General features: G+C 33.3%; 1 protein-coding gene across 1 annotated transcript in view; it reads right to left on the bottom strand.

Annotated features, from left to right (window-relative positions):
* LOC129235129 (FERM domain-containing protein 3-like) overlaps nt 1-19,091 on the bottom strand; it is a 39,688-nt gene that overhangs the window by 10,090 nt on the left and 10,507 nt on the right. The window contains exons 6-13 of the mRNA XM_054868819.1: nt 15,771-15,894; nt 9,193-9,280; nt 8,505-8,593; nt 7,210-7,273; nt 6,415-6,429; nt 5,586-5,674; nt 3,263-3,340; nt 219-382 (exon numbers count right to left, since the gene is read on the bottom strand). Of these exons, the coding sequence (XP_054724794.1) occupies nt 219-382; nt 3,263-3,340; nt 5,586-5,674; nt 6,415-6,429; nt 7,210-7,273; nt 8,505-8,593; nt 9,193-9,280; nt 15,771-15,894 (711 nt within the window). The remainder of the gene's footprint in view (nt 1-218; nt 383-3,262; nt 3,341-5,585; nt 5,675-6,414; nt 6,430-7,209; nt 7,274-8,504; nt 8,594-9,192; nt 9,281-15,770; nt 15,895-19,091) is intronic.

The raw sequence follows: 19,091 nt of genomic DNA, 5'->3' as shown, positions 1-19,091 counted from the left end.
ATTATTTGCAGTGAATAAATGTATTTTTCTGAAAGACATATAGCAAACAAAAGACTAAAACTAGTGCTACTTTTGGTGGGAAAATAATAAACATGCTATTGCTGTATTTTATAACAATGTTAGAAGAGTCTTTAAAAAGTTCAGTTTACTTTAATTTATGATCCTTAGTTAAGTAAAAATAGCTTCAAAGTTCCCTCGCACGGCACTTGTAATCTTACCATTAATGATGTGGTCATCATGTGGGGATGTAGAGGGTGAACTGGTGTATCCATCAAAGAGTTTGCTGCGAAATGAGGGTGGCCTTGTGAGTGACCTTTGGAATTGAGGTTGCTCTCGATTAATTTGTTTTGTGTCCTCCACAATTTCCTTTTCCACACGACCACTACAAAAAGACATTATTAATGTGACAAAAATGTCCCATTCTGATATGTAGCTTATAGAATTGTTGCACGGTTGATAACATTTTAAAGCAAACAAACAGAAATACAGAATCAGACATTATTCATCCCTGATATTTACATCACCAATCAACTTTAACTAAAATTCCCAAAGCTGGGGGCCCAGTCGGTAATAGTTTGGAAATTCTTGGATTTTCTCATGAAAATTTCATGATGTAATGATAAGAAAGATAGATATCGACTAATAGGAAAGGGTTTACAGGTTAGGAGGGCTACAAGGTTAGTCAGGGATGGATTTAAGGGAGGGGAGGTGGGGATACTGCCCCGGGACCTCCACAACAAAAGGGCCCCCACAATAAAATTTTTACAAAATATCCTAACTTTCACGGGTCGAAAATATTGGATATATAGGTACACATATATCAAGATATTTGGATATATATCAAAATATCGGATATTTTCGAAAATATGATTTTTTTTAACCCTGATTAGGGACTTCCACTCCTTCGTTGCCCCGGGGCCTCCACACTTCCAACTCCGACCCTGAGGTTAGTAAACAGGCTTTGTAATTTAGATTATGATTCCAGGCTTAGAATGTTTAATATGTATAGTCTTGAGTAGAGCTGCTATATATACAGGCCGACGCATCAGCTTAATTAGCCATTTTGGATCGGATTTTTCATTGATGCGGAGTTAGGCTTACCGGAGAAAAGTTTCGGGTTTTGCTAAATTTGCTAAAAATGATATTTTATTCAATAAACAGTTCATGTGCCGCTAAGAATTGTTCACAGTGAAAAATCACCAAACACGATAACTTGCCAGAAAAAAGAACCACTCAAACATGCGCTCCAATCCAGAATGGCTGATCTTAATTAAGCTGATGCGTTGACTCGTTCACATAGGGGCCTTAGTCTTGGGCAAAGGAGAACATAAGAGGAAAAAATCATTTGGTTATTTACGTTTATTAAAATGGAGGATTCTTAATGGCTACATTTCTGCACAGATGATGAAACCAGGAGCCATTGTTTTAAGCTTTTCAAATCCCACGCTAATTCTGGAATTAAAAAAATTACTACTTTAACAGGGTTGTAGGCATCTGGAATGATGCTAATTTGGGGGTGGATTTGCAAATTCTTGTAATGAGGTTTCACTTAATGCTTTTGGCACCCATTTCAAATAAATAAGAGGGTTTGAAACATGAGTAATTACAACGTTTCCCTTTGAAACTGCTACAGCAGTTGTACTAGCAAAAAACCCTCTTCGCCATTACGCAAACTGTATGTACAAGGGTTATTTTTTTTTTCAAGGTCCGATCAATTGCCGAATGAAGACCACAAAGTCAATGAAAACTCTTTCATTTGGAATATGTACATAGACCTTCCAACTACTTCTTGACATAGTCGCTACTCTAATTAAGACTTTTGTCATACCGTGGTATCAATTTTTCGATACCCTCGTCATAGACAGCCGCCTGTGCTTTCAGCCAATTCTGTACGCTGGTCTGCAACTCAGCGTTGGAGCCAAACCTCTGTCCTCCTAGCCAGCATTTCATGTGGCCAAAGAGATGGTAATCGGAAGGTGCCAAGTGTGTGCTGTATGGAAGATGGTCAAACACTGTCCAGCGAAACTGCTGCAGGAGATTTTTGGCTAAAGCAGCAGTGTGTAGGCGCACATCGTCATGAAGAAGGACAACGGAGTTGGGCCGTACACATTACTCATTTGTCGATGAATTTTGGCTGCATTGCATCCTTCAAGCATTCAGAATTGGAATTACAGCATGCACTTCACACTTAGCGAGAGACGCAATTGTTTGAGGCTTGTTTCCTCGTTCACTGCATGCTCCAAAATAACCACAGCGACCTGATGCACTGCACAATCTTACTTGAGAGACTGCGCAACAAATATATGCACAGCGTCATCAGCTTGACTTTCAGGTTTTCACTCCGTGATCGATTGGACCTTGAAAAAAAAAAAAAAAAAACTCGTAGCATATAGCTTATTAAGTACAGACATTTCCCCTAAGTACAGCAGCCATGCTGGTATAGAATTCGGTTCATAAAATAATAAAGCTGAAATATATACAGTAACTACAATACTAAAGCATAAATATATGCTAGCTGATAGACATCGGTAAACGATATTTATCCGCGTTCTCATTCCTAATGTAATGTAATATAAAATTACCTTTATTCAAATTAGATTAACTTCTCAACTCTTTCGGCACGTGTAAAGTTTCAGTTTTAGGTTGGCATCCTTTGATGCCCAATCATATGTAAATGAGGCAAGTATAAATAGTGAACGATTCCAATCGTTCTCTCTCTCTTCTTTTGTGTTCGTCAGCCTCTTGTGAGTTAGGTCCGATAGGTGTTGGGGAGTTGCGAACTCCGCCTCCACTTATGGCCAGGGTTTATTCTTATGAATTTATTTTTGTTAGTTTATTTATTTTAGTTACTATGGACCAATAAATTTTTGGTAAGATTTTAACAAGTTTCCAATGTTCATTTCTTCACATTAACATTTGATTCTGCACCTTCCACTGTGTGGTATTATCTCAGCTTGTATAAGCATGTAACATTGTTGACTGACTTACGAAATTTAGCCCTTCGGCTTTTCGTTTAAACATCGTAAGTTATCACTAGCAGTACATTTTGCTCCTTAAATACATTACAAAGAAAAGGGTAAAAATAGTAACTTTGAAGAAAACTCAGTGATTTTCAAATAAATAATTAATCAACAACAATAACTAATCAGCTGCTTTAACTAAATTCAAGAAAATAGAAAAACTTTACATGTAGGAGAAATAAAGCTAATTTTGGTAAGATGCAAAAATTACTTGGAATTTCAAAAAAAGCGTGCACTATTACCTGTATCGAAATTTACATCCTCTTGAAAATATTCCACCACTTGTCGTCACTTGTGGTACTTCACTAGATGATTCCATCCTACATTTAAAAAATATCCAAATTAATTCAACCCACACATCATGGCAAAATCTAAAGACATACCTGACATGGTCTACCGGGAAGAAATGATTACGGTGGATTTTCCATTATTACTCAGGGAAAAATAGGGATTTTTTGTTATCCTTCCTAGTACGACCAAAAGTTCCTTACATCATTTACAGAATCAAGAGAAGTGATCAAAATCCAGCAATCTCCCTGAAAAACCAGTGGATTTGACAGGTATGCAAAGATATAACTTCCTGCAAAACTACATTTTTATAAACATCAGAAAAATTAGCCCCTTATACATAGATTATCATCAGGACTGGATCTGCGTGCCCACAGACTCCATAGTGTGTGTGGGAGGGGGGGGGGGGGCACGTTCTTAAGGGGTACAACGGCCCAAGAAGTAATGAAAAAAACTGGCACTAACACTTATTAGCGGTGCAAAAGTTCATTGCTTGCCTCTGATGGGGGCCCCTACAGTTTTTGTTGCAGGGGGAATGTCTTGTTTTCATAGTAAAAACAAGAAAGGTTCTTCATTTTGGAATTCAGATGAACTTGGTTTTTAGGGATTTGTATTATGTGGAAATATGTTGTAAAAAAATACATTGAAATAAATTGGAAAACATAGTGCAGATTAAAATTATTAAAATTGTAACAATATTTAAAAAAAATTAGTTGTCAGTGGCTTTCGCTGTATTGGCTTGAAATTTATGCTTGAACTTCATTTTTAAAGGAAGAAAGTGATAATGCCCTCAAATGAGTCTATAGCCCCCTCTGCCTGTCTTATGAGTGTCCATGCAGGTTGTAGAACATAATGTTTGTAGACACATGTTCATTATTTTAGATACACAGAAATCAGTGAATTAGGAACAAACAAACAAATAAATAAATAAATAAATAAAAAACCCTGAATAAGTTTTTTTTTTCTTAATGAAGCTGCATAAGAGACCTTAGCCTCCTGCAGATACATAAGCCAGTCATTCTTGTGCCACCATTGATGCATGGAAGTCAATAGCACAGAGAATTCTAATGCCTGCAAAATTGCAGTAGGCATTAAATTTGGCCAACAGTGAGCTAAAAAGGTCCGAAAGGGTTTTTAAGATGTTGCATCGACATTTGCTACATCTAGAAAATCCACCGACTACTTGGATCAAGGGTTCAGAACCCACAACCAAAGGCATACAAGCCGAATGCCCCCAACGAATGCCCACTATGTCCCGGAACCAACTTAGTAGTAAATATCAATGGCGCCTATATAGGGGCAAGGGGGGCTCAAGCCCCCTTAGAAATAAGAACTTCCTTGCTTTTAGTGCTTTTTTCTTTGAAAAATGTATAAAAATTTCTTTTCCAGCCATTAAGGAATAAGTTATTAGAAAGGTCAAATTTTAATATCTCTAATCTGTACTGAAATCGGTTTCCATAGGGAAAATATTCTGCTAAACCATGGGGAAAATTTTTGAGCCCCCCCCCCCCCTTTGAAATTTTGCATATGGGCGCCCTTGGTAAATATGATAAGCATGTTTTTTTCTCAGGTTCTATTTATCCCATAGTCACATTCCACAAAGATTGCTTAGCAAAAAACTTCAGTAGTTGTTTTGCAGTGCAAGAACAATCAAATTTTCCTATTTTTGTTACACTTCATGTACATCACTTGGTTGTAGCTTCAGAGACATTCTGCTGCAATGGAATCTAAAGTTGCTCAAATAGCATTTCACTACTTTATGTTAGGAAATTAAAACAACTATTTGATGCATTCTGATTGTCTCTAGCCAAGAGCACCTATTCCTCTAGGAGTGATGGTGCACCTCTTCAAATGCTACAAAAGACCCCCTACTCCCAGAGAGCACCGATAGGCACCGATATGCAAAATATAAAGAGGGAGGGGGGGGGGCAGATATTTATCCCTTTCTTTAGCAGGATATTTTCCCCATAGAAACCGATTTCAGTACAGGTTAGAGTTATTAAAATTTGATATTTTTAATAACTTATGAATTAGATATTTTTAATTAATGGCTGGAGAAGAAATGTTTTTATATTTTTGCAAAGAAAAAGTACTAAAAGCAAGGAAAATCTAATTTCTAGGGGGGGGGGGGGACTTTGGCCCCCTTGTTCCCCAAATGGGTACCCATGAGAGAACACCCCACCTTACAAACAGAGAAAACTACTGTATAAAAACCCTTCTAAAACGTTCATTAATCCCCTCCCCTCCTTGTGGGCACCCTTGTTTTTGTTTACTTACGTAAAAAAGTATCTTTGCTCAACAGCACATTTCCAAAGGTGATGACATGCAGCTTGAGAAGGACATTTGAACCCTACCAAATGCTTTTTCTGGAAAAAAAAAAAGGGTTTTACAAACTAATTTTATTGACATATGAGTTTAACTTATGTTCCTTTTTTTTTTAAACTCTTCTCATTAATAAATTTAAACTTCACTTCACAAATAGTAATAGTTAAGTAATGGTTTAGAATGGGGTCATTTCCAATATCTTAAAAGTATTTTTTTCTGAAAGAGCATGCTTAAAAACATAGGATCTGACCATTTTTTAAATATTTTTTTTAAGTTTAATATTTTTAAAAAAAATCTTAAATCGTTGCGCTTTCTCATGTGTATTGGCAACAACATAGTTGATAGCAAGCGTAGAGCGCAATTTTAATTCGCTTGTTCATTATCATAAGGTGGAAATGTAGCAGAAAGATGCGCCAAATTGCATCATGTATGACGTCATAAAGACCACGCCTTGTTTGAAAAATCGGACATTTTAAAAAATTAATTTAAAAAAAACTGTTGGGAAAATGAAAGTATTTTCTGGGTCCATGTAATTTTTTTTTGCTTATTCTATCCATTTCAATGACTAAAAGCAGTACTTTTGACTGAAGGAAAACACCCTATTGGAGATAAAAACAAGGTACATTTAAACATAATCTAAGTTTTGTTATAGTAACACATCTTTTGGTTCTTTAATTGAATTCCTAACAAAAATATTACTGTAATAGTATGTAAGAAAATATTTCTACCAAAATGTAAGTGTCAAATGATAGTATTAGTCATTTTATCAAAATAAACTTACCTTTGTCCTTGCATCCTAAAAATAAATAAATAAATAAATTAGTAAAAAATAAGAAATGGAGGTAAATTATTTTTAGTGATGTAATAACTTTTGAGGAAACAATCTTAGCATTCCTTATTTACTAAAACGATTATATCTTTTTAAACTAAGCAGAGATATTTCAGTAACTTTTCTTTGTTTTTTCCCCATAAAATTTTCACTTAATAATAGTCAAGTTAGATTAAATAGTAACAAAAAGTAATATTCAATTTTACACAAGAGAATTTTCTAAATTTCATGCCCAAAAAGGAATATAATAGTAACAAAATATAATACAAAAAATGCAAAATGATTAGAGCAATACATGAAATGCAATTTATTGCTCAAACCAATTTCAATAAAAAAAAATAATAACCAAGCAGTGATTGAGTAAACAGTAAAGTCTTTAAAATTAAAAATGTATTGGGGATGAGATGCCGAAACACTATATAAACAATTTTTGATAAATAGGAACAGATGGTTGTTATAAGATACTCAAAATAGCTTCACTGATTTGAAAATATCGATAGCAAAAAACTTCTAGGTGTGCTGAGAACATTATGACTAATCAGTTTAAAGACCTCAAATAAAAATTTGAACTTAATGTAACAAATGTACAAATTCCTTTCTTATTCCTCATTCTAAAAATTATGTATACATATATTTGACTCTGCTTGAAGACACATGCTACACCTCTGATAATTGGTTGTATTTTGAAATGCCAAAATCAATGTTTCATCCTAAAAGAAACAAAATAGTTCAAAATATATTTTATACCTCACTAAACAGCAAATGAACTATAAACATTTTCCCTTCATAATTTATTTTCTGTATATCGGGCCTGAAAGAGAAATAACAGAAATAAATACCAATCATTTTTTTTTCCTACTCTTTTATTAATACAACTTTTAAATTTGTAAAACAAACAAGAAACTTGGGTAGACAACATACATATTTTTACCCCCCAAAATTTTTATTTCAAGAGAGTGGGGCCAGTTAAAAGACATAACACAAATGGTCATAGAAAAAACCGAGTCAGTTTTGTAATTTCTGTGCTTAAATCACCGTAACTACAACATTTCTTTGCTTCTTTTACTTAAAACGTTAAGTTATAAAAAATTTATAGAAGTTACAGGAAAATAATGAAAGATTCTGTCATGAATAGTACATTGACACACAAATTGTTGTTTCTTCTGTTTAAGTAAAAAATAATGCTCTGACAATGCAGCTGTTGAAGTCATTAAACCAGAACACCGCAAATTCAGTAAAAAAACATGAGGATAGCCCCCTTTTAATTACTGTATACAAATATGTAAAAAACAAAACAAAAGGCCACTAATGGAATTAAAAATATATATATATATTGTAAAGGTGCAATTTACTACAGTTGTGTACATTTCCTTTTGTATTTTCATATATATATATATATATATATTTTGTTTTTTGTTTTTTGCTTACGCACAAAAATGTAAGCATGCCTAAGCTCAGTACAGCGCTGAAATTACAAAACAATCGTTCAGTATCTGCTTTCAGTTTACTATATTTCTTATATAGGGTCATTCCACGAAAATGTCAACCTGCAGGCCAAAATTTCAAACTCAATCAATATTAATGTGTTACACATAATTTTAAAGATAACATTCTTAATTTTTGAATCTCGTCAGAGGTTTTTCATGATGGAAGCTGTTCGTAGAATAATTACTGCTTGAAGATCTTCAACAACAGCATGTAAATTTTAACTATAAAGCATTCAAGAAATGCGACCTGTAACTTTTTAAGCATACATTCGATGTGAATAATTTTTTTTCCAGTTATTGCTTACATTTTGAGACTTCAGTTTCCATAATTTCTTTCATTGAATTTTAATTTTTTTCTTGTTGAGTCTTTTAAAATCTGGTTCTTGCAGATTATATGCTCAGAAGTATTTTTAAGCCAAAAAAATTGATACATAGAGGTCCCAAAATACTTGTAGAGGAAAAAATAAATAAATCAATCAATAAATAAAGTAATAATAAAGCCTCAAAAACGTTTTAAAAGTTTAGTGATTTTCTGTCATGGAAGGTTTCTCTTACCATTTTAAATGATGCGTTTTACGACTCCCTTGGAATGTCAGAATACCAGCATAGTTTATGCCCAGATACAATTGATTCCCCTTATGATCCTAGGGAAGAATAAAATACATATATATATGAACATATTATTTATAGAAATAGAATATTATTTATGTATAAATGAAATACAAATTTAAGTTCATTAAACTTTTTAATTGTTTCATTAAAAAAAAAACTTGTTGCTTTAAATTCTTTCTTCATTAAAGTATAATCTGAGCCTTTTTTTTTCTTCTTTTTAAATTTAAGGAATCTCATTTCTGAAAAACATGAAGATGATGGTGATAACTGATAAAATTTAGTATGATCTCTCTATCTGTAAGAGTCAAAAAAAAAAAAAAAAAGACAATCTGAATCCAAATGCTTAGGAAATGGAAGTTTTAAAACAAACAGTTCATAATTAATGATAATTATTTCAAGCATCAGAACTTGTACAAATTTTAAAGTAAAAGAAATAAGAGCCAACACACCATAAGCATAAAAATAGCCTGAACTATGTGTCTAAATTTAAAATTGTAAGAGGGACACATCCTCTCTTTACTAGACCTCCTCCTAGTTTTACAAAAGAGATCCTTCTTTAATCAAGAAATTTAACAAAACATTTTTGGCAACAGTTCTCTTTCCTTTCAGTTACAAATGTATATTGAAATACCTTCACAGGATGAGGGTCAACTCCATATGTATCAAGTAAGCAAGCTTTACGTAGGAAACAAATTTCAGCATCGGCAGGTACTTTCCCCCTAAGAACAAAAAGACATACCACATATAAGTCAATATAGTGTATAAGTTGACCCCCTCACTTTTTGGGGGGACATCTGAAAAAAAAAATCAAACACCGACACACAAACCAAACCTCTACTTTCTGGAAAAAATAAGGAAAGTTTTGCAATGATTTTTGAAAATAAATACAGTCAAACCTTGTTGTCGCGACACCCGGATTTCACGACACTCCGGATGTCACGTCACTTTTTCAAAGTCTGGAACTTATGCCACACAGTTTTAATGTTAAGTAGCTCCGGATTTTACCGCAGGATTACCCGGATACCCGGATTTGACCACAGTTTTTTCGGGGCAATTCCGGTTACGATGACACTTTGAGCTGCGCAGATTGGATCAAGTATTTCTTTGCAATTGAAAAAATTTCCGTAAAATAATTCTGGAAATGTTTGTCATAGGAATTTCGGACATGGACAAGAGATTTGATCAGGCATGACACCTCAAAAAAGGTGGGGGACGAGTAGATAAGTTCTGAAAGGTACGGGTTTCAGACTTTGACAAGAGGGACAATAGGAAAGAATTCAAAGCGGGTGGATTGCAACACTGGATGAAGGAAATAGCAAGAGAAGAGAAAGACCATAGCTACCTCAAGCTGTAGGTGGTGACTACAAGCTTCTCCCATGAGAGCAGTGGCGCAGCTAGACCCGACTTTCGGGGGGGGGGGGGTTACTTCTTATATATATATATATATATATATATATATACATATGTAATATATACATATATAATATATATATATATATAATATATACATATATAATATATATATATACATATATAATATATATATACATACATATATATATATATATATATATGTATAATCGCTTGGAATTTTTCCCTTTTCTTCTTTTTTTTTTCTTTCTCTTCTCTCTTCTTTTTCTCTTTTTTTTTTTTGAGACTAACTTTTCGGGGGGGGGGGGGGGTTTGTCCCCAAAACCCCCCCCTTAGCTACGCCCCTGCATGAGAGAAAAAGAGATGAGAGCTCCTTATTATATTGAAAAGGGACACACAACTCTAAAGTGAATAAAAGAATTAGAAAGGGTTTTTTTCATCTTCGAAAGCTGGGGTTAGGCAGTGAAAATCTAATCAAATTGAGGACAATAGTGAAGAGTCTTGAATTGGTTTCTTTCTTGCTGATAATTTCATGGAAAGAAGAAGTGTTAAAAGTGTCATTCGAAAGTTTAGCAAACACTTATTGGAAAGTATTGTAGAATTCAATAATAATAATAATAATAATAATAATAATAACAATAAATGAAGTTTTCCTTAAAATTTTTTTGTTATATTCACCAATAACTCAAATTTACATTAGTTGAATCTATTTAAAAGCATAAACACTTTAGTTCACAATAAAATTAGATTTAATGAATAAATTAATGTTTAATAACGAATCTTTAAACTATTCTGGTTATGACGTCGCTCCGGCTATGATGACACTTTATTGACAGTCCCAAAGGTGTCGTGATAACGAGGTTCGACTGTATTTGAAATCGAAGGAAAATTAAATAAAAAGAACAAGCTTACAATCGAAAATGAGCAATTTTTATACTTCTACACAAGAGTTCATTTCTGCTCTTGCAATTTTTATAAAAGGTTCCTTTTTAAGATTATAGTTATTGCTAATAGCTGCTTTTATTTTGAATCAATCTTAATAAAACTTTGTGTTGTAGCCAAATTACACTAATTTCCAAATAAGTAATTTTCAGGCAAACAGTGGAAAAAAATCATTAATCCAGTATTTCTCTCACTTTTCAAATAGTCGGTCTTTAAAGTAATTATATCACGTTTTTTCAGTTTTACTATGTAAAATTATATCAGAGTTAGGATATTTACGTCTTTAGCATTTGTTGGAAAGGGTTGGACTAAAATTGGGAAATCAGGGATGCTTTTAAGTGTTTTTTTCCCCAGAATTGTGAGGGGGAAATTTTTGAAAACTCTGACCCGTGTATAAGCTGATCCATTCACTTTTAACTTAGTTTTTTTATACTAAATTTGTCGCCTTATACCCGAGTATATATGGTATTTGAATTCAATTTTAAATTGCTACTCACCAACATTTTTGACTTAAAAAAATATCTAAATTAAATCAAATATTGGTAACACTAGTTTTATAGTGATGCATATATTTTGAGGCAACCATTTCAAAGTGCACGTAAAACTAAATTAATATCCTTATACAGTAGTCCCTCGTTATATCGCTCATTCGGATATATCGCTCTTTTTTTCTGTCTCCTGAAATATTAAAGCCAAAAAAAAAAAACCCTTGCTCTTAGTATCAAACCATTTGTGGAAACATATTGGTATTACACTCAGAAAAAGTTTATTTCATCTTTATTTTGTCAATGAACAAAATGAAAATGTTTCTATTCTTCTGAAATTCGCTGGAAAAGCAGCAGCAATTCCTGTCATCCAAATGAGCAGACCCGCAGAATACTTTAGTTTAAGATAGTTTGCAAACAACTTGACATTTTCTTTTGTATTGATACTTTACAATTAGTTAGAGACAGCAGGCATGTGTCATACTAGTCCAAGTAGAAGAAGCCTTTTAGTACAGAAAAGATTTGTGCTTGGAAGCAGAAATTGGGATTTGCATCAAAGAAAGGAAGTAATGATCTGGATGAGGGAAAGTGTTTTCTAGAAACAACCTAGTTACTTTTACTCTTTACATCCTTTCTACAGCAAATCGAAGAGATTAGAAAGTCTATTGGGAATAAGAGGGTACTGGAATGTTCACACTTATCTCGCCGTGGCTAAGAAGGATCATCTTCATTCGCCACTTGATGTTTGTACCTTTGGTTGGTACCCTGATGGTTGTACCCGACGATGCAACTTCCATAAATTTTAGTCTTGTTTAAATTTTAACATGTGTGCTAGTACTTTCACGAACAAAATCGAAACTATTTGAAAGTCACGTCAAAAAGAGTGAATGCTGATTTGCTTCTATGTTGGATGGATAACTATTTTTAACGACCTTAGTTATATTGCGCTCTTTCTTTGTCTCCCAACAAGGGAGATACGAGGGGTTACTGTACATACAGGGAGAAGCAAATTTGGATTAAAATTGTTTTTTCGAACACTATAAATCTTTTCTCCTCAGATACACATAGGAAACCCAAAAAGCAAGTAAAAGAAAGTACTTAATGATTATTAGGTTATTGATCAAAGAATCGCTGACAAAAGCTTAAAATGAATCTAAGAACTGAATCTATGCACAGAAAAGTTATCAACACAAAAATATGGAACACATTTTTGATGAAGCATTACAATCTCTTTTATCATGAAGACCTCAATTTTTTCCTTTGTCCTATAGGTTGAAATTAATAACTGAAATTCCCCTACTTCTGACCTAGCTCAAAAGACAGCTAGACCAGTGATTCTCAACCGCTGTCTCCAGTGAATGGCAACAGTCTGCAAAAACTTGGGCAGGTCCTTAGATTTTCATCTGCCTAAGCTAAAAGTACTTTACGATAAAATAATAGTAATCATAAAATTTTGAATGAATATTTTATGTAAATGCTATAATTTTAGGATCTAGAAGCCATATTTTTGTCTTTAAAGATATGTGACTTTGGAGTGTGCTTAGATTTGTCACTTTTTATAACTAGACTGGATTTTGCAACTATTATTTACAGGCCTGGATCTATAAATTTGACCCCCTGCAATAAAATCTGTGGGCCCCTCCTCAGAGGCAAGCAGTTTGCAACGTTAATAAGTCTTAGTGCTAGTTTTTTTTTTTTTTTTTTTTTCGATTTTTTGAGCTGTTGTCCCTTAAAGATGATCCCTTAAGCTTGGGTTAAGCCTTATAAGCTTGGGTCCCTTAGGATGTGGGCGGCCACCCCACAATGCGGGTACACAGATCCAGCCTGATTATTTAATATATTCTATGATGTATTTACTTATAGATAATGATTAAATATACTAAAGGCAAGATAAAAAAATTCCTTTTGAATTTACACACTGATTTAAATAAATGAAAGGCAAAATGTTAGTATTAACTGAGATTAATATCTAGCACAGCTAGTATTTATTTTTTTTAAATGCAAGCACACTCACACACACTGGTTCACAAAATGTTTTGAACAATCTAACGGGTCTGCGCACCAAAACAGATTTAGAGGCACTGATCTAGACTCCATACTGCAACAAAAAAGGAATGAAAGATTGCCTCTAGCAGTTCAAAACTGATCATCTAGCATGCCCGCAATTTTTTGTTAACTTATTTAAAAGAAATCCAAAAAAAAAAGGAGAACAAGAAGGTGGGATAAATCCAGCGCAAAAGAGGGGGGAGGGGGAGTCAAAGAGTCGGAGTCATACTGATTTTGGGGTAGAGGAGTCGGAGTCATTCAAAAACATAATGACTCCGACTTTGGTTTATTTTTATTTTTTAAATTTTCAGACTCTCCTTGCATTTTTCAAAAAACTGACTACCTATTAATTTGATTACATGCTACTAATAAGAAAATGCTTGTCATTGTGGCAACCAGTTGGCTTGATTGTTTATCAAGCTTTCTGTAACAGCTACCTACGCTCCGTCTCCTAATTTTCTTGTTTTTTAACTTTATTTAAGTGATAGCAAACTGTCAGCAAACAATTTTGTTGCGAAACATTTCCTAAGTAATCACTTTCAAATAAAAATAATAATATAATTTCTACCTTGATCTCAGTTACAAAATAGTAAAAGGAATGTATAATTCGCTTGAGCAAGTCGGGAAACTTCTGAGGGTGCTTGGTAAATTCAAATAAGTGTTGGCTTGGCCCGAAAGTGCAAATTAAAAAGATCCGATAAAATATAAATGTTTCTTTTAATCTAAAGACTTCATCTAAGAGAGCTTGGTTATCACTAAAAAGTTCAAAATAAAATCAGTAGATGATTTCTTGGTTACAATACTTAATAATTGTAGTTAATCCTAAAATCTTCTTATTAAGGTTAATTCTAAAGCTGCCAATAAAACTAAAATTAAAAACTGAGCCAAGAAATGTAGCTATAGTAAAAGCAGGGCCCGACTAACTGAAAGTGAGGCCCAAGGCCCACAATGCTTTGGAGAACCCCCTCTGTATTCTATCACTTTAAGTCAATGCAAAATAATGTTAAAATAATGTTTAGCAATATTTAAAAGAGGTATGTCTCCAATGAATAAATCATTATTTTTTTTTTTCACAAAAATACATGATTTTTTAATGCTATGCATAATTTTTTGAAAATTTTGGGGCCCCTTAGGAAAATGAGGCCCCAGGCCCAGGCCTAGTAGGCCTATGCAGTAATCAGGTCCTGAGTAAAAGCTATTTATACAAAACTGTATACCGCCGCATTTTGGGTAAAGTTTGCTCCAGACGTACGTGTACCCGACCTCTCCCTTCAATAGAGTGCAATATTTTCGTTGAAATTTTTAAGGTGAAATTTAAGATTTAGGGGTATATTATTGGGGAAATGTTTCAGAATTAAAGTATTTCAATTTTTATAAACTCTGATATTAAGTTGAGGTGGTACCCACCAGATGGGTGTCACCCGAGAGAGGGGAGGACTGCCCCCTGTCACAAAAAGTTTTTGGACACAGCAAACCCCCCCCCCTCAAGTTACAGCTTTCAAAAATTGAAAGCACAGGATTTGATCAATATCTGTTAATTAAACATTAAAGGGAAGCAAATTACTCCTATTCATTTTTTTAATGGGATTTTTAAGTAATCTCACTTTAGAAATCGCAACTATTGGATAATTTGATTTTCAAATTGAATTTTTATTGTTATATACATCTTAGGTTTACAATAAAATACAATGACAAAATTTCATAAAAAGGAATTGATATTTCAATCTCTGTTTAGGGGTCCCCCCCCCCCCTTCCCATGAGGAAGGGGGATTTGGAAAAAAAATAATAATAAAAAAGCCGGAGTCGGAGTCAGCAATTTTTCTTCCGACTCTGCAGCCCTGGATAACTTACCATTTATTTTAAAGTCACAAAAAGAAAGAAAAAAAAAACTTTCTATCAACTTCAACCAAAAATTTAATTTAGCACTAGAACTGAAGAGCGGATCAGTCTGACACAAAATGATGTTCAATTTATCTCTACGTAAAAAGTATGATTGAATAAAAGATCCTTTTATGATTCTTACTAATTTACGGTGAACAACTGTCATATTTTGTTAAGAGATACGTTGCCATACTCAGGAGCATAAAATTTTGAATAATACAATTTAAAAAAAAATTAAATTTACATCTACTGTTTTACTCAAATTATTTATGTAAATGTTGAGAAATAATGATTGATATTTAAAAAAAAAGCATGCTTCAATTAATTAAATTAACCGCTAATACAATTTTATTCATTTGCAGTCTGAGGGGGCAAAATGACCCACTTCGCAGTTCTAGGTATATAGGAAGTGCGGCAAGCTAGTGTTAACAACAAAAATTGCATTCTACACAAACACCACTATTGTTTATTTAGAATGAATTACCTTAACTGCTTTTGATGAATTTCTGCAATTTTTTCTTCTATCCTTTGTGTTTGCTTAAGTAACAGCTTGAATTCTGATACATAGTTTGGCGGATGTTCATCAGGATCATAATCACCCAATTCAGCTAAGCAAAAGAAAAATGCATTTACGTTATTTTTCAAAATAGAAAATAAACAAACAACCCTCATATATATATATATATATATATATATATATATATATATATATATATATATATATATATATATATATATATATATATATATATATATATATAAAATAGTGAATTCACTAATCAAGTAACACTCTGAGGTCACCAACAATGAAATTTGTGCCATAGCATGATAATTTTATAATATTTTTCGGTAATGTTTGGTTTATTTTAACAAGGCTGAACTGGATCCGGTAACTTAACTATGTTTTACTGGTAAGACTCATTTTAGGAGAATGAAGAAATGCAAAAGTAGTCAACAATGAATGCTATCTACTGGAGTATAGGGTTCATCCACTGGAGTGAGGGTTAAAATTTCAACTATCAAAATATTACAAAACAGGCAATTGCTTCTTTCAAATGTAGAAAGCAATTTTCACCTGTCATATCACGACGGGCAATTTTCTCATTTAAAAGTGATCATTAGAATAAAATTTATCATCTGCACCAATGAAATCTCTCAGTTAGCCCAATGAAATAAAATGAAAAACTATTATAAAATTCAGTAAGATCGCAATGAAGTTTTTTCTGTCTGTGAAGTCTTGGTTTGTCCCACCTGCTGAGCTTACTTGGCATTATTCTACTCCTGAGACATTCTTGACCCTCAAGTTTGGCTATAACCATCATTGTGTAGTAAATTAAAGAGCATCTAATATTGAAAAAAATGTGCTGATAGACAGCTCATGTATTGAAGTTGAATTAATTCACATGAGTTAAAAGAATTTCGCATTGTGCATTTACTATAAAAGTAAGGATTCAACACATGTATTCTGAAATCTGTGTATTTGTGCTAAACAACGTTGGATATTTCCTGTTATTCCTGTTAAGGTGGAACTGGTTACTCACTGATAGGGACGTTTTTGTTATTTAAATGAACTTCTCTTCGTTCTAAGGTCTACTTACACAGCATTATAAATAATTGGCAATTGATTAATCGATGCATTCCTATTACATACATAATGTATGGTTTTGCAATACAGGCCCTGTTTGCTTTACTACTCGAAGTAGTCGGTTATAATGAACTAACTGATGCCGACCCAATGTGGTCTGGTTAACAAGAATCGACTATATTGTCTCTGAAAATATAACCTTTTATTCATGTAACTCAACAGTAAACATTTATGTTTTTATCACAATAAGAAATGTTCTTTTAATTGAATTTTGAACTGATTATTTGCGCAAGAATCCCAATAAAATCAATACACAAAAACACATAAGAAATGTACGCAACACAATGTAAATTTTATACATATCAAAATGTTTCAAACCAAGTAATTAGTCAGCATTTTATTCCTACACAAAATAGTTTTTAGTGTATCAAGATAAACAATTTCATAGTATGACAAACTTCTTACCATGAATGTGCAAGGCTATTTGATAAAACCTAACCTTTAAAAATATAGATATATTTTTAAAATCAATTTCAAGATACATTTTTTTTCTCCTTTGAGCTGGACTTCTTTGTACTGGAAATATCAACAATTTAGGAGTTGACATTGAGAAGGATTTAAATGATGAAAACAAAATTTTATTGGAGCAAGAAAAGATTATTAAGGAGTCCTTAATAATGTTGAACGACTGATTTAAACCATACTAATGATAAGTTTGTAACCTGTAAATAGTTGATTTGAAAAATAAAAATCAATCAACACTAACTAGACAGGTTTGAGACGAAAATTCTTCAAGCAATATTTGGCCCAAAGCAGGGAGGAGGATGCTGAATAAATATATTTCTGAGTTGTAGACTTTAGAAGAAGTCACAAATTCATTTTGATCACTAGATTAAGATGGATAGGTCATTCAGTAAGTTACCACCCTATAGCCAGGGCTAAGGCAGAAATACATGAAATACACTGCCAAGTTTGCTTAGCACTCTTGGCTTCCTTATGAGATTTTCCACTTCCAGCTCACTCAATCCTATGCCGGTTTGATGAGTGCTAATAAGCACGAAACTGCAGTCCTCGGCTGGAAATGACTGACCTGGCGGTGTATTTCATGTATGGTTAGGTCATGTTTGGGGAAGTTCAGGAGATAACCCTACTACAGGGTTCATACTCATTTTTAAAAGTGAAAATAAGGGGCTTTTTAAGGACTCCTAAAATTTTTAAAGGACGCATAGGATACAATTAGATAACTTTAGGTGCACCATTTCCAAGTTTTCCAGGATTGGGGGGGGGGGGGGTAAAGTACTTGATACATATACACAAATGCATAACATTGTTTCCAAAATGCAGGGAAGGCGCAATTGATTGCGATCCCCCTCATCAATGAATTATATTTTTAAATTTCATACATCACACGGATGAGAGTGATCAGAGAGCAAAAAGGAAGAAAACAAAAAAAAGGCATTTTTAAAATCATGCAGAAAAGGGATGAGAAAAAAAAAACACCCCTGAAGTCCATGACATTCCAAAATTAAAAAAAAAGAGGCTAATTTACCAGTTTCAAAGATAATACAAAATTTTTATCCTGTTAAATATGCTTGAAATAATTGGGTAGTAATTGATACAATATATGGCACATATTGTTCTTGAAGAATAGCATTTATTTCAGTTACATAAAAAAAATAAGGAAAATGGGGATAACCAGGGGTGCCCACCTGTGGGGGCTGGAGCATGACCCAAACTGTGGCATATTAATATTTAGAGGGCGTTGTTTTGGGAGAAATTTTTCACTTTAAGGGGGGGGGTCTTTACAATATTTAGGGGGTACATCCTTGCACTAAGGGGGGGGCACCCCTGGGATAACTAGAGAATTATTTGTATATTAAAGCATTATTTTTTTAGTTGTTTAAGCATACATTATTGGAGTGAGAGGCAAATTGAAGGAAAGGAACTAAAATATATTTTCTTCAAGATATTTAAACAATGGTTTTGTTATTATAGCTTTTCATTTGATATTTTTTCTAACATCCCATTTTGTACAATTTTCGTGCATTGCACCATTTCTTGCAAGTTTGTTTATTTCTATATAAATTTAAATTTTGAAAGAGAGGCAGCAATTTCTAACCCCCCCCCCCCCCCCCCGAGTTCTCAAACAAAGCGTAGAGGGAGCCAGAGTTCAATCTTGGCTGCGTCACTCAATTATATAGATTTTCCATATTTTTTAGA

Source organism: Uloborus diversus, chromosome 2, assembly GCF_026930045.1.
Source record: "Uloborus diversus isolate 005 chromosome 2, Udiv.v.3.1, whole genome shotgun sequence".
Classification (NCBI taxonomy): domain Eukaryota; kingdom Metazoa; phylum Arthropoda; class Arachnida; order Araneae; family Uloboridae; genus Uloborus; species Uloborus diversus.
This window is presented reverse-complemented; position numbering and strand designations above follow the sequence as displayed.